Source organism: Gopherus flavomarginatus, chromosome 5 (genome assembly GCF_025201925.1).
Source record: "Gopherus flavomarginatus isolate rGopFla2 chromosome 5, rGopFla2.mat.asm, whole genome shotgun sequence".
Classification (NCBI taxonomy): Eukaryota; Metazoa; Chordata; order Testudines; family Testudinidae; genus Gopherus; species Gopherus flavomarginatus.
Genome location: NC_066621.1, coordinates 76286881 through 76303742, shown reverse-complemented (window position 1 = coordinate 76303742; position 16862 = coordinate 76286881). Strand labels below are relative to the sequence as shown.

The 16862-nt window shown below is 43.7% G+C and overlaps 1 protein-coding gene across 8 annotated transcripts in view; it reads left to right on the top strand.

Moving 5' to 3' along the window:
* Positions 1-16862, top strand: part of SHANK2 (SH3 and multiple ankyrin repeat domains 2) — a 698629-nt gene that overhangs the window by 456675 nt on the left and 225092 nt on the right. For all 8 annotated transcript variants that reach the window (XM_050955213.1, XM_050955215.1, XM_050955220.1 and 5 more), the window contains one exon: positions 3822-3897. In XM_050955213.1, coding sequence (XP_050811170.1) covers positions 3822-3897 — 76 coding nt within the window. The remainder of the gene's footprint in view (positions 1-3821; positions 3898-16862) is intronic.

The window sequence follows — 16862 nt, the reverse complement described above, 5'->3', positions numbered from 1 at the left end:
TTTTTAAATCAAAGCTTAATCCACCTAGTAAGTGCTCTCAGGAACTGGAGTTTCTGCATTAGTGCCGACAGTCCTTGGTCAAAGTTTAGCCCTTGACTACTTTTAATATGGTACAGAAATAAAACCTGACTAAAGTGTCTTCTCAAGGCTAAGTACAATAAATGATCACAAATATCAAGGACAAGCTTTCCTGAAAAGGAAATATCTAGTGGTTAATTTGCAGGACTGTGGGCTGTATGAAGTAACCTTAGTGAGCACTGAGGACTTGGTGGTCTCAAGTTATACAGAAACTCTTGTTTTGAATTTGGGTGACAGATTATCAAGTCTCTGTAATGTGGTGGTAGTTTTAGGGACAACTTTAGGGAAACCTGAGGGTTTTTCCCAAACCAAACTATAGTGACTGGAAATCATCCAAAAGTGTTCATGTCCAAGATATTTGGCTTATTTGGAATTAGCAACTAACCAAATTTGAAATTGGCAACTAACTATTGTGGGGATAATAACCATGCTGAATAACTCTAAAGTTGCTCTGTAACCTGATATCTCAAAATGTCATCCTGATGTGATTTTTTTTTTTTTGTGGTAGGTTATGCTCATTGTCTGTGGACTATCACAGTGATCCTTGTATGCAGGGATAAATGACCCAGCCCTCTTGAGCCCATTTAAAAAAAAAAAACAAAAAACTCATTGCTAGAAAACAGCTACCATTGTTCTGCACAAGGCTGGAAAATAGGCTGTCCCATTCTCTAGTTCATTTAAAATTGTTTTAATTTAGAGATTTACTTGGAAGTTACGTAGTCTCCAAGAGTTGTGAACATTTTGGAGAAAAAAATTAACTACATGCCATATTTCTTTTCAGAAAGAACAAAAATATCTGTAACAGATTAACATTTACCCAATATCTTCTCCACAAAGATGAGTTTCCTAACCTCTTAATTACATATTTTGGTAGTTTTTGAATATTTTTACTTGCATTCAGTTAGAAAGAAACTAACCGGTGGAGGCACTAGGAATTGCTGCAGCTCTTCGGCACGTGTGGCTTGTTGATACTTTTTTATAGGATCCCTGGTTTAGAACTTTAAGCTATGAGATTTCCTTTTGATCACATGTGATTTCAGACCCCAAAATGGTGGTAGATTCATAGATTCCAAGGTCAGAAGGGATCATTTTGATTATCTAGTCTGATCTCCTGTATAACACAGGCCAGAGAACTTGCACAAAATAATTGCTATATCATATCTTTTTAGGAAAAAACATCTTATCTTGATTTTAGAAATTGTCAGTGATGTAGAATCAGTAAATTATTCCAATGGTTAATTAACCTCTCTGTTTAAAAAAAAAATGTGCCTTATTTCCAGTCCAAATTTGTCTCCAACTTCTAGCCATTGGATTGTGGTATATTGAAGAACTTATTACTAAATATTTGTTCCCCTGGTAGGTACTTAGACTGTAATTAAATCATCCCTTGACTATCTCCTTTGATAAACTCAGAGCTCAATCTACTTGACTTATCACTGTAAGGCATGTTTTTTTTAATCCCTTAATCATTCTCGTGGCTCTTTTGGGCACAGTATTCAAACAGTAGTCACAACAGTCTCAAACACTGAGGTAAAATGATCTCTCTACTTCTACTCAATATTCCCCTGTTTACACATCCAAGGATGGCATTAGCACTTTTGGCCACAGTGTCATGCTAGGAGTTTGTGTTCAGCTAATCATCCACCACAGTCCCCAAACCTTTTTTCAGAGTCACTGTTTCCCAGGATGGAGTCCCCCATCCTGTAAGTATGGCCTATGTTCTTTGTTCCTAGGTGTATACATTTATGATTAGCCATCTGAAAATTCAAATTTGCTTGAACCTAGCTTACCAAGTGATCCAGATCGCTCTATATCGGTAACCCATCCTCTTTATTTGTGCCACTCCCTCAATTTTTGTGTCATCTGCACACTTTATTAGTGATGATTTTATGTTTTCTTCCAGGTCATAGATAAAAATGTTAAATAGCCAAGAATCGATCCCTCCAGGACCCAACTAGAAACACACCCACTCGATTCTCCATTTACAAATATTTTTGAAGAGCTATAATTTAGCCACTTTTTAATCCATTTAATGTATGCCATGTTAATTTTATATTCAAGTTTTTTTTAATCAAAATGTTGTGTGGTACCAAGTCAAATGCCTTACAGAAGTTTAATTATATTACATCAACATCAATACTTTTATCAAATGTGTAATCTCATAAAAGATATCAAATTAGGTTGACAGGATCTATTTTCTATAAACTTATGTTGACTGGCATTAATTATTACCCTCTTTTCATTCTTTATGAATTGAGTCTTTTATGAGACACTCTATTATCTTGCCCAGGATCAATGACAGGCCTATAATTACCCTGGTCATCCCATTTACTCTTTTTAAATATTGACACACCGTTAGCTTTTTTTTCCCCCAGACTTTTGGAACTTCTGCAGTGCTCTGAGATTTTTTGAACATCAGCATTAATGGTCCAGCAAGTTTCTGAGCCAGCCCTTTAAGAACCTGGTGTGCAAGATATTCAGACGTGCTGATTTTTTTTAAATGTCTGACCTTAGGAGCTGTTGTATAGTATCCCCCTGAGATACTAGTGGAATGGAGAAAGTAGTATCATATGATATGACTTTTTTGACTTTTTCCCAAATACAGAACAAATATTTATTGAACATTTATCTTTTCTGCATTATTATTGATGATTCTTCTATTTCCATCTAGTAATGGATCAATACCATTGGTAGGATGTTCCTGATATACTTAAAAAACCTCCCTTTTTATTGATAGGTTTTGCTGTACCTCTTGAGAGAGAAACTACAGATTATTTTGTATGTGATGCTAAATTTAAATCTGTACTTAAACTTTTATCAATATTGAACCAATGTTAATGTGATGATAGGGTTTGGAAAAGTGGAAGGGGGATTTATTTGAAAAGAAGTTTGTGGTCCTGAAGATGAGTTTGATGCTGCCACCCCTGTCCATAGGCTTTATATATATATATATATATATATATATATATATATATATATATATATATAAAATTTCTTTTTTTTTTTTTTTTTTTTTTTTTTTTTTACAAAAGTGTCTCCCAAGCTGTAACATGGCTGACTTTTCAAATGGCTATTTGGCAGTTATGTTGCTATGCTTCATCCCTTTTAAATCCTTTTATATTCCAACAGTGCTATCCCTTTTATAGATGTAAAGGGGGTACACATTCCACACTGATGTTGTTTTCTTGTATGATTTGCTTGGCAATGATGGATGAGAGCACCCGCATCTCTTCCTCTGCCCCTATTTTCTTACTGCTGGTTATGAATTATTTAAATGGCTTTGATTGTGATCCCAAAGTCCAAAATTACTATTTTGCATTTTCATTATCACTAAAAAGGGGTTGATATTTTTTGTCCAATCTAGGGGGGAAATCAGATTAAGATTGGCTGTCAGGAGTTTACAGATGATGACGCTGTGGACAACTTTTGTCAAATAATTTGCAGCATCTGATCTTTCTGAGTAAAGAGAATTTCTTGTAAGTGATGCACTCGAAGAAAATTACTGCTAATCTTGTACTCCGTGTGTGAGTGATGTGGAATATCTATATTTTTATCAATTGAAAATTAACATTCTTCTCACCTGAAGCACTTGAGACCATACTTTGAGGTACTGCCAGTGGTTTGTATTAACATAAAACTGAGAAAATATCTGTTTTCAAATTACAAATAAAAAGAGCACTTGATTATTCATTCTGTAAGTATAGAAGTATTATTAAAAGTTTATCTCCCATCTTTTTATGCAGAAACTCGAACAGATAGAACAAAGAAATTGTTTAGACACTACACAGTTGGATCATATGACAGCTTTGATGCTTTAAGGTAAGATGTCTTCCTTTTAGCTAGTAATACTTGGATTACAGAAGTTTGTTTTATGCTTAAAAAACGGATCGCTTTACACCTTTTGTAAATGTGGGATTATATCAGCATATAATTCAGGTAGGAACTGGGTCTTCAAAACTCAGCCAGAGCAACTCAATCTACTTTAGTGCTGCAATCTCTCTAAAGAGAGAGGTAATTAAGGCCCTATTCTATTAGATGCCAACTGTTCCCAACTGCTACTGAAATCAGTAGGAGTTTAAGATACTCTGTGCTTTGCAGAATTGAGCCTTTGATGATCTTTGCAGTGTAAATGGAACAGTATCTGGTTACAGGATCACAAACCCTGCCAAGAGGGCCATGAAATCAGTTCTCATATTTAGCTGTTTTATGGGGTATTCCTCCATCTGAAGCAACATTGGAGTAACAATCAGTTTAAATATAAATTGTGGGATTTTTTTTACTTGCTGTTTCTGAGTATCTGTTTGTTTAAACAGGGTTTCCCCTCCCACACACACCATGAGCATGACCATCTTCTGGCAGCACAGAAACTCAGTCTTCTCTTTTACCATAGTGTTGGGAAAATAATGGTGGCATATTGAAAATGTTTAATTTTTTCCTGGTATTATGGCTCTCCGTTTTCCTGTCCTGATTATCTAATTAGGCTTATTTTTTAAAGAACTTATGCACTGCCTAAACCAGTGTATTCATAAGTTTTGAAATGCTGTAATTTAATGAAGACACAACTTCATGCAGCAAGTATTTAAAAAAAATTTGCTAGTAACATAAGATGATACCCAACTTTCTTAGCATCCTTGTCCTGAAGGTTGGTGGATAATTTTGCAATTCCTGATGGAAGCTAGTTAAGTGACTGGTGGTTAGGTGGTTTTGTTTTATTTTAAGACTTCCATTCACCAGGATCGTATCCTGTTCTCCCTCAGAAGGCATGTGCTGCTGAAAAGGCAGTGGGACTAGTAGTACTCCACTGCACATGAATATAAGCATCTGCAGACCCTGAGTATTAAGTTCTACTTAGGAAGGGCTTTATCATGCAGAATACAGAATAATGCTTTGGTGACTTCACTGGTGGACATGCAACTATGTGGATTGACCACTTTTACCTCTCCCTGCATGTTGCTGCTGCAGTCTACTATAGCCAGTATGTGGCAGGTCACAGAGCAGCACACTTGATACTCTGCCTTAGCTGGAGAGGAACATATTTTGGGCCTTCACATAGCTTCTTTGTGATCAGGCCCATTACTGAGGCTTTTTACAGGAACCAGGACTGCACCTTCATGGCTGTAAAAATGCACAGGATAAAGTATACTAGGTAGACTTCCATAGTCTGTACACTGTGGACTACATAAAACTACAACTGCCTTGATGCAGTATAAGATGCTAAATATTTAAAGATTTAGTTAAGTGCCCACTAATAACAATTTCTTTAAAGATTCAGTGGTTCCTTTTTACTCTGTAAATCTCTAGTGATGAGGCTATTTCATCTATCACGGATGGAGCTGTTCTGGTAAAACTAAGAGCTATAGTTTTCTCAGAGTTCCTGAATGCTTGTTTTGTCAAAGGAAAGAGTCTTTAGAACTAAGTTCTTGACAAACCAAGTTGGTCATTAAATAATGAGCCACATTCTTTGTTGGCATAACTGCACTGGTTTCAGTGGAGTTATGCCAACAGAAAATTTGGTCCTATATATTAAAAATAACTATTAGTATAACACTTCTGTGGGTAAGCAGAGCTTAATTCGAGGAAGAAGTGGAGGAAAAATTTCCCTTGCTCAATTGGTTTAATAAACATGGCGAGAGAATTGAAGAAAAGGGTCATGTTACCCTTGATTAGGAATTAAATACTAGAGCATTTCTCATGTAGATCACTTCACTGGCAACAATGCAGTATGTTAGGAGGAGAAGGGAGACAGCCAAGTTTTTTCCTGGGCTCTTCCAGGCTAGCTAAAGTATGGAAGAAAAAATGATTTAGGTTTTTTTCTCCTCCAGTTACTAGGTTATCAGACTGGACCCGCTAGGAGTAGTAATGACTACCAGGCTGTAAAAATGGAGCCTGAGCTAATAGGAAAAAAGTAGGGGGAACTATACTAAGCCTTATCAACCAACACTGAAGAATCCACTTAACATATGATATAAACACACTTTATATTAAACTAAAAATGTATTATGTAGAAATACTGTGCCATTAATTTATTTAAAATGAACTTAACTTTTAAAAGAAGTGATCAGTTTGAAGAATAATGTATGTTAATTGTACCTGTATGCAAGAAACTAGTTTTTGCATATTGTATGGAACAATTCCATCAAGAAAGGCAAAACTGTTTTTTTTTTTTTTTTTTTTTTTTAAGCTCATGCACCTAGCAGAGCAGTGCCTCAATTACTTACTCTGTTCTGCAAAATGGAGTAGATATAGGGTCTAATTTAAATAGGTCCTCAATAGACCTCATTTCCTTGAACCTGCAACACTAAGCACAACTAGATGCTTAAGCAGCTGACTGTGGTTGCAGGTTCAGGTAGCTGTACATCTAAACATGGGTAGGCAAACTTTTTGGCATGAGGGCCACATCTGGGAATAGAAATTGTATGGCGGGCCATGAATGCTCACAAAATTGGGGTTGGGGTGAGGGCTCTGGGGTAGGGTTGGGGATGAGTTTGGGGTATAGGAGCGTGCTCCAGGCTGAGACTGAGCGTTTTGGAGAGTGAGAGGAGGATCAGGGCTAGTGCAGGAGAGGGATGCAGGTTCCGGCTGGGGGTATTGACTCTGGGGTGGGGCTGGGGATAAGAGGTTTGGCGTGCAGGAGGGTGCTCCGGGCTGGGATTGAGGGGTTTGGAGAGGGGGATCAGGGCTGGGGCAGTGGCTCTGGGTGTGGGGAGAGGCTCAGGGGTGCAGGCTCCAAGCAGAGCTTAACTCAAGCAGCTCCTGAAAGCAGTGGCATGTCCCTTCTCTGGCTCCTATGTGGAGGCATGACCAGGTGGCTCTGCACGCTGACCCATCTGCAGGCACCACCCCTGCAGCTCCCATTGGAGCGCATATGGCCCAACTCTGGCTCCTGTGGCTGCTTCCAGGGGCCATATGGTATGTCCCCCGACCTTGTGCCCCAGTTGGAGTGCCAGAGCAGGGCCGTGCCATGGCTTCTGGGAGCTGCGTGATGCGGGCCTTGACCTAGTATCCTGGCTGGAGCACCGGAATGGGGCAAGCCCCAGACCCCACTCCTCAGCAGGAGCTCGTGGGCTGGCTTAAAACGGCTTACGGGCTGGATCTGGCCTGCAGGCCATAGTTCGTCCATCTCTGATCTAAACAATGACATCAATGTCATCTGCAATCTGTGGGTGCAGAAAAGGAGCCCATATTAAAAACTGGCCCATACAGTAGACATTTTCTGCCTAGGCCCAATAGATTTAGCCCCCAAGTTAGGAGAGCCCCCAGGGAAAAGAATAACTGAAAGGAAGAGAGATGTCGAACTAATACAGTTCTGGGGTAATGTACTGTTGACAGCCGTCTTGTTTCCAATGAGCTATTTCCAGATGTGCACCTTGATTTGATCACTTTCTGTGTCATGAATCCTGGCACTGTAAGGGAAGACTATAGTGCAATGACTAGTTATTTTCAAAGTAATTGCTGCTTTACTAAAGTTGTTGTGGAAGACAGGATTGAATCCTAAGCACTTTAATTTAACTCCTAATTCAGTTCTTTTTCAAAGGTGACTTGGTTCTCACGTGTATCCCTTTTTAGTTTTTTGAATTCTCTACTGAAAGTCCCCCCTCTTTTTTTAACCAGAGCAAAAAAACACTGAGCAAAAGAATTAGTTAGTACATGATTTAAACATTCATATTAACAGGCTGATGTATGCGAACCAAACATCCTGTATGTGCCATTTTTCATTTTAGACAGGTGAAGTTTAGCAAAGCACACATTTCTGTGATTCATTAAACCTCTTTTCAACTGTGAAGAGGAGGTCAGGTATCCATTATGCCATAACAGCTTCATAGTTTATAAGAGGAGGGGGATATGTGCTGAGTAATGTCACCATGTGTACCAATCCAAATCTATCTAAATTATGATTTTCAAAATGTGACAAGTGATTTTTCATGTGAGTTTTGAGCAGGTGCATCCCACTCACTCTGCTGTAGTGATGGCTAACAGAAGTGTTATGCTACCATTTATGGGGTTATTTTAATGTTACATTACACCCCACAGTGACTGAGGGATCTCTTTCAAGGATCTTGAGGTCTAACTTTTCAGTGATTACACCTGGAGTAACCCTTTTTACTTGTATTAAGTGTGTGCTACAAGAAAAACAACTTACTCTAAGAAACAAAGCTGATTTTGTATGTCTATGCTGCAATTAAACACCCACGGCTGGCCCCTGTCAGCTGGCTCGGGCAAAGGCGCTGTTTAATTGCTGTGTAGACACTTGGGCTCAGGCTGGAGCCCAAGCTCTGGGATCCTTCCCCCTCACAAGGTCCCAAAGCATCTACTCTGCAATTAAACAATCCCTTAGCCCGAGTCCCATGAGTCAGAGTCAGCTGACATGTGCCAGCTGCAGGTGTTTAATTACAGAGTAGATGTAGCCCTATAGCCTTCAGAAATTACAATAGTAATGTTAGTATGGCTATCATAAGCCATTTAAATAGGCTGCAATCAAATATTTTCAGTTAGCTCACAAAGTTGTGATTTAGTTTTAATCCTTTTCCTTCAATTTAACACAAACAAATAAAGGGTGGAGATGGAAGGAAAAATGTGAGGGGTGGGAGGAGGCTTTGTGGCAACCAGAGGTGAGTGAGTGTAGTTTGGTTCATCCAGTGGAAGCTGGCACTGGACAAGCAGGAATAAACAGCCATGTCCCCAGATGTTAGGGTCTTGCCTCCATCTCCCTAGGTTTCAGCAAGCTGTTTTGACAAGCAAAATTTACCCCTCTCTCCCAGCAGCAGGATTGGCAAAGGCAGCATAGGACAAATTGGTTGAGTTCACATCCAAAATAGCTAAGGTGCATTGTCAAAACCAAAGAAACATCATTGTCTCAGGCTCTATATTTATTTATTTGATGCCCATTACACCTGCAACTTAAAGCTGAAAGTAGGAAAAGTAAATGAAAAGGGACAGACCCCCAACATACAAGTTGATAAAAGCCCCTATCCTCTGCCCTACAGAATCCTCAGAGGGCTTATATTTTCTCTTAATTAATGGAAGATTTCAGGAGTCCTTTCCCGTTCCCAGGCCACAAACATCAGGCTATGACTTATCAGTAGAATGATTTTTTTTTTTTGTATAGTCCAAGTGCACAGTATCTATTAAAAAAAAAATCTATGCACCTATCTATAGTCTTAATTCTTAAAGCAAGGCCTTAAGGTATATTGGGCCTTCTGCAAATGACTCTGGTCAAAACTCAGGTCATCCCACAAGTCAAGAAAACTGTCTATAGGCCTTAAAACTAGGACTGTGCAAATAACTGCATTTTTTGGTTCTCTGACAGATCAAAAAATCCAAAGATGTGGTTCAACCCAAACAAACTGAAAATTTTCAGTAAATAAAAAAGCTGGAAAATCTTGGTTTAGATCAAATAAAATGTTTATTTTTAATGAAATCAAAAGAAGTGAATGACGAGACTCACAAATGGAGGAAGAAGTGGTGGTGTCTTCCTTGTGACCTTTCAACCCCTATGAGACTCACCTGGGAATGGGGATACCTAAGATCAAATCCCCATGCTGGACCAAGGACTTGGACACAGGGTGTCCCCATCTCCCAGGGCCCTAACCACTGGACTAGAAGGTGTTCTGATGTGGGGTTCAGCCTCTCCTGCTGAAGCAGTTAGGCTTTGTATGAAATAGTCATTGGGTCAGAGAAAGAGTGAGAATGACTGACTCTATTGCGGGGCACCTGGGCTCCAGTCCCTGTGCCAGTGACTCTTCAAGGCTCACAAACATATGATGCTTAGCTTCTTCCCTGATTTCCTTATGAAAATTTTGTATAGTTCTACTACACAACCTAGTCAAGCCCTATAAGCTAACAGCTGAGTGTCATAGTGGAGTTTTCAAGGCTGATTCTCAACTCTGGCACTTTGTGTGCAGAAAGTGGGGGCCTGCAAGGATTCAAAAAATTAATACTGGCCACTCTAGGCTTGTATTAAACTTCCAAGGTTACAGCTTCTCTCTGACCACGCACTCAAGTGCAGAACCCCTTTGAGAACCCAGGAAGGTGCACTTGGGAATTCCTTTCTGTGGGATACCCTCAAGCCCTTTCACCCCCGCTCCAGGGAAGAGCTGAGAAAGGAGAGGGCGGGAAAAGAAATCAACTGTTTCCAATTAAACAACATGTGCATAAACCTCTTAAGACACACAAATCCAATTCTGTTCTTAAAAAAGGTAAACTTTCTTAATAGAAAATACACCTGGGAACTTAGGCATTTGCTAGATTTAAAAAAAAAAGAAAAACCTACAAGGATTAAGCATGAAAAATAGCTTTCTTGAGGTCCAGCTTAAAGGTTACAAGCAAAACAAAAAGCACCTGGGGTTAGCACAGAGGAATCCATAAGCCATAAAGAAATAAGAGAGAAACCTAGTCACATCTTTCTAGACATTTTTTGATCTAGTTACATATCTAGGGTTTCAAATGAGTAGTTTCTAGATATACTGATGGGGTTTTCATACCTGTCTCAGGCTTCTTACAACATAACTGCTGCCCTGTGCCCTTCTCCCTGGGAGAACGACAGACAAAGGAGAAGTTTTTTTTTTCCTCAATTTTAAAAAGTTCTAGCCTTCTCATTGGCTCTTTTAGTCAGGTGCCCACTCAATTCCTTGTACTATGCACAGCAGTGAGGCTTTTAACCCTTTACAGGTAAAACAAGTAGAGAGCAGCCACTAAGAGGGATTTTATAGCTAGCTGGCTGGCAAGGTGTCCATAAAAGAGAGCCACCTCACCCCTTCATTTATCACAGGAGTATTTCCTCATTGCAAAGAAATTTTCTTTGAGGCAGCTGAGACTACTGCCTAGAGACTACTACCACCCCTGCCATGAGGCCCTGCCTCCTGTTCTCCTCTTCCCTCCAGTGCCCTGCCACGGCCAGGCCAGAAGCCAGAGTAGTACTGTAATAAGAACCACACAGAGACTACTGGCCACACAGTTTGGCATGTAAGGTAGTGTTAGTGGCAGCTGGAAGGGCCTATTACAGATTTCAGGATTTATACTTGAAAAAAGATTCAGGGTCCATTAAACTTTTTTAGAACATTTATGTAGGCATGTCCAAGTAGTTGGACATTGCCTTTACTACTTTAGTTCTTTGTGATGCTGGGAATAAAGATCCTGCGTGTTCATTGGAAAAAGTCCAGACGTCAGTACAGCGGGCACAGGAAAAGTTTGTGAAATAGTTTGCTGACTACTATAGTAGTTGGAGCTATGGCTGGCTAATAAGTTTGTCTCACCTTGGAAATTGGGCAGAGGAAGAAAACCAGGCTTGCTCATGTTTGATCATATTTCCTGCTTGTTGCACCCATTTTGTATCAATAGTTTGAGGAATGTTCAGTGTGAAGTCAGATATGCAACTGTAAAAATACATAGCTCTAATAAGGAGCAATAAGATTTTAGTAATAGTTTTTAACTCCGTGGATATACATTTGGATCCAATTTTATATCTGGCTTCTCCTGGAAATTTTGTATGTAAGAGTTCTCTTGCTCCTGGAATTGGCAATTCTCAGGTGCTTCACAACTCTATCATGTCCTTGTCCATCTGTATTGTACTTAAACTGGATGGATGCCTTTGGGGGAGATCTGGCCATAACTGAGGCTGGACAGGGAGTCAGAAAGGGCATTCTCCTTGATTACAGTGTGGCATAATTTCATTTATGTGGTGAATCCAGCATCCCTCCATGCATAGCCCTAAAGGGAGGAACTTGTGTCAGACGGTCGTCTTCGAGTGCTTGCTCATATCCATTCCAATTAGGTGTGTGCGCGCTGCGTGCACGTCCGTCGGAAGATTTTTTTCCCCTAGCAACACTCAGTGGTGTCTGTTACAGCTGTCCCCCTGCTGCATTCCTTTTTCCCCTCTCCTTTCTGTTTGTTCTGTGTGGCCGCCCCTCCTGGCCATTGCGCTAACTAAAGTCACAGCCCTATTCATAGGAATGGCTTGTACAGACTAACTGGAGCCATTGCTCTGCCTAGGGAGGGGGCTTCTTGCTTCTTTGTATGGCTCCTTTGTTCAGACCCGGGCTCGGTGTGGGGGGCGCTGCCCAGAAATGCAAGACCTGAAGTGGCCAACTAATTAAGCATATGAGTCATACCTGTGGCTCAGAACATGCCCAGGCATGCCTATGCTTACCTGCAGCCTTTCCTTGCCTTCTCTCCTCCCCTGTATCAAGAGGAGCTAATCAAAAGTACTGGTGGGAAACTGCCTGAGTTTGCGTTTAAAGCCGGACATTTTCTGATCAGACCTCGGAGAAAGTCCTTGCTTTGCCACCTGGTCTGATCAGCTAGGGGTCTTTGGGGGGCCCTCTCCCCACTCTCATTTGTTTTTGAGCATATCCCCGTTTTTAAACTCCTCTCCCACGAACAACGAATTTGTGCCTGGAGATCTCCTGATTATTGTAAGCGAATTGAGTCCTCTCTCCATCCTCCGATGCTACTGCTGTTCCTGCCTCTGTGCTTGCTGCTGTCCTGGGGATTGGTAAGAACTCCCTCTTGCAGACTCCCCCTGTCCTAGCTGCTGGCCTTGTTTCCCCAGCAAACAGACCCAAGCTAACTCCTTGGTCTGTATCTGTAATCTGTTTCTTGCTCCGCAGCGCCTTTGCTGCTAAAAATAAGCCTGTGCCGCTTGTAAGCTGTGCCTTCCTGGACTGGATCCTGGGCTGCTGGCTTGCAGCCCCCCCCCCCACGCCCGGGGGCTGTACCCTGGGCACACACCACTGTGCCCCCTGGAACTCCTCCCCCTCCCAATCAAAGAATCGGCATAGTGTAAGGTGCACCTATTAGAATCAGGTTCTTAGTCTAGATAAGTTGTAATTTCATTTTGCATAGCTGTGGATAAGTTAGGTTTAAAGAATTGTTTGTATTGTGCTCTGTAAGTTAGGTTTAAAAAAGAATTGTTGCATTGTGTTCTGTTACTTGCTAATTTGTGTAGTCTTGGTTAAGTTAGATCATAAATAAGATTTTGCTGTGTTCTGTATAATTGTGGTTAAGTCTGTCTTCCTGCTTCCCTAACCCCCACCCCAAGCTTGCCCGTGTCTCCCCCCGAGCTCCCCAGTCACTCGTTGCAGTCTCTCTGCTGTTTAAACTTGCAGCCTGTCTGCTCTCTGTGTCTCCCTGAGTTTAAATCTCCCTCCGCAGCGCCTCTGCCTTTGGTCTCTGCTCCACCACGTGCTCCTCTTCCCCCATTCCCCAACCTCATTCCTCTACCACTGCCTCTCTCGCGCTCTCTCTCTGTATCTCTCTCTCTCTTTTAATCCTTTCCCCCACGTGTTCACCCCGCTCCTACTGCTGCCAAACCTCAATTGTATTACTGAAGTCTAGCATAAAACCTCATTGGTTACCCTTTTTCTCTCTGACACACCTCACATTTTACATTTACACCAGTGTGACACATTTTTAGCTAGAGTTGCTGGTTATTTAACACATTTTACCCATAACTGTTAGTTGGTTATATGCTGCTGTGACACATCCTTTACATAGAAATTGTTAGCTACCTGTTACATTTATACTTCAGTGTTAGTTGGTTACCAACTGTATTGTACCCCACTGTATTGTACCCCACTATTGAAACCCCCTATGCTATTTACTAAAAGAAACCCCTCCCCAATTGTCTACCTTAACAAACCCTATACCCCTCACTATGGAATTTTCCCTGTTTTTGCATTTTCTTAATAAAGTTTATTTTGCACCCCACCAGTGCAGTAGTTGTCCCCCAAGATCCCCTACCTGCTGGCAGGGTCAGGTGGGTCAACTGGGCGCCCCCTGGCGTGGCACCGCTATGGCACCGAATATATACCCCTGCCAACCTGTCCGCTCCTTAGTTCCTTCTTACCGCCCGTGTCGGTCGTTGGAACAATGGAGCGTAGCTTAGCTGATTTCCATCTCCCTAGCTTTTCGCTCGTTCTAATACTTATTGTGTATATAGTTTTATTCTCTGTAGTTCTACTTAATAGATTTTTGTAAATGTAGTTAGTGTATATAGTTCAGAGGGTCGGGAATTAGCCCTTTCCCTCTCCCGGTGCCCAGGCCCATGCCTGGCTCACCGGGTTTCAAACCGTGCTCGTCCTACCACCGGCCGATGCCCACGGGAGACCCCCACGACTCCTGCCTCAAGTGCTTGGGGGAATCCCACCTTGCAGACAAGTCCTGGATCTGCAAATCGTTCAAGCCGCGGACGAAAAAGGAGCGGGACTTTCATCTTAAGCAGCTCCTAATGGAGGCAGCCCTCACTCCTCCACCTTCGGCACTGGCTGCCGGACAGTCCGCGCCGGGGAGAAGTGCCTCATAGGCACCGGAGAGCGCCGGCACCGCGAAGACAGCTCGGCACCAGCCGTCACCGGCCCAGAAACCAGCCCGGCACTGCTCCCTCTCCCTGCGTGCCAAGAAGCTTAAAGCTCCTGCGGCCCCACTATCGGCACTGCAGTCTGAGCAGCAATGTAAGTCGAGCCGCCCGGCACCACTAACTGCCACGGCACCGACAATCTCCACACTGTTGATTCCGGCCGTGAAGAGCCGTCGAGTCCGGTGCATGACAGCTCCCTGGCACATGCCTCGGTAGAGCTTCTCATTCCCACTATGCCAGAGACATTTGCTACGGCGAGGGAACTTATTGTGTTAATGGAGCCCGCCCTGCCTCAACCGCCGGTGCGGCTTATTCAATGGACAGGCAAGCCTGCCATCGTAAGACCACCTTCCATCGGCACCTCAGGCAGACAGCACTCAAGATGGAGGTCCCGCCAACGTTCTCGATCTTGTCATCGCTCCAGATCCAGGCACCGCTCGTAGTCCCGGTACTGATCTCGTCCTCGGTACCGGTCGCACTTGCGGCACCACTCGAGGTCCCGCTCACTGGACCAATACTCCAGGCACTGGTCCAGCTCCTGGCACCGCTCGCACTGCAGCCGCTCTCATAGAGCGTCAAGATCCCGGTCGACCTCCCAGCACCGCGCCGGTCACAGGTCCCGATCACGCTCCTGGTACAGGTACGGATCCCGGTACCACTCTCCGGTGTGTTACAACATACGGTACCCTAGAGACAGGGCTTATGCTCAAACAGCCTCCGCTTCGCCATGGCTATAGTGGCACACGTCTGAATCATCGTACGCTGATAGTGCTGCCTATCCCGATTTCAGAGCCACGCAGCCAGGTTCTCCAAGAGGCTCAAGGTCCAGACCAAGATCTTCATCAGTGGTCCTTTTGGACGCCTTGGGCATATCACCAGGCCCAAGGCGAACCCATGGTACTATCACGTTCTGCCCTGTTGGAACATCGCGCACTGGAGGCTACTGTTAGCCGCCCCCCTCCAGCGGGTACAGATCACTCTCCTCAGGCACCAGGCCCTCAGGTCCTCCCGGACCAAGAGTCCATACAGGAACCACTGGTACTGGGTCTGTTGTCCTCCTCTTCACCCGATGAGGCAGTGGCCGGAACATCCTCCTCGGGCCCGCCCCCTATTGACCTCCGAGCTCACCAGGACCTTTTGAGGCGAGTCGCCTTAAATATCAGTCTCCAGGTGGAGGAGGTCCCGGAGGTTGAAGACTCGGTGATAGACGTACTGTCGGCGGATGCCCAAACCCGCGTAGCTTTGCCATTTATACGCTCCATCCAAGCTAAAGCGGACACAATCTGGCTATCCCCGGCGTCTATCCCTCCTATGGCCAGAGGGGTGGAAAGAAAGTATATGGTACCCTCCAAAGGGTACTAATACCTATATACCCACCCTCCTCCATGCTCCCTGATGGTTCAATCCGTCAATGAGCGAGAGCGCCATGGCCGGCAAGCCGCTGCCCCAAAATCGCGGGAGGCTAGACAGATGGACCTTTTGGGACATAAAGTCTACTCTGCAGGGGGCCTCCAACTCAGGGTGGCGAACCAACAGGCCCTGCTCAGTAGATATAATTATAACACCTGGCAGTCAGTGGGTAAGTTCACTGAGCTGGTCTCACCAGACTCCCGCCAGGAATTCCAAGCCCTTCTCGAGGAAGGAAAGAAAGTGGCGCAGACGTCCCTGCAGGCCTCCCTTGATGCTGCAGATTCGGCGGCCAGAACCGTAGCCTCGGGAATTACGATGAGGAGGATCTCATGGCTGCAAGTGTCAGGTCTACCTCCTGAACTGCAACACACCATCCAGGACCTGCCATTTTGAAGGTCAGGGCCTTTTCTTCCAGAAAACGGACCCTAGGCTACAGAGTCTTAAGGACAATCGGGTGATCATGCGTTCCCTTGGGATGCACATCCCACAAACCCAACGGAGGTCCTTCCGTAGCCAACCTCAGCACCTTTACCCACCGCCCAGACTGCGACAAGACTTTGGCAGAAGGCTCGGTCGCGGGAACCACAGACGACAATCTGGGTCCCAAGGCAGACACAATACCAATCCCGCCAAACCAGCGACGGGCCCAAAAGCAAACTTTTGAAGGTGCGCCTGAGAGCAGAGCACCAGTTGTTCCCCCAGGATCCCCTTCAGTTTTCCAACCGCCTTTCCTCCTTCCTCCCTGCGTGGTCCCAATTAACCTCAGATCGTTGGGTCCTACGCATGGTGGAATTTGGATATCACCTCCAATTTATTTCACCCCCTCCCCGTCCCTCTTCAGGGACCCCTCTCACGAGCAATTCCTCTGGCAAGAGGTTCGCACGCTCCTCTCGATCGGAGCTATAGAGGAGGTACTGGAGGAATTAAGGGGCAGGGGATTTTACTCCTGATATTTCCTAATCCCCAAAGCAAAAGGAGATCTTCGACCCATCCTGGACCTGCGAGGACTCAACATCTTTTT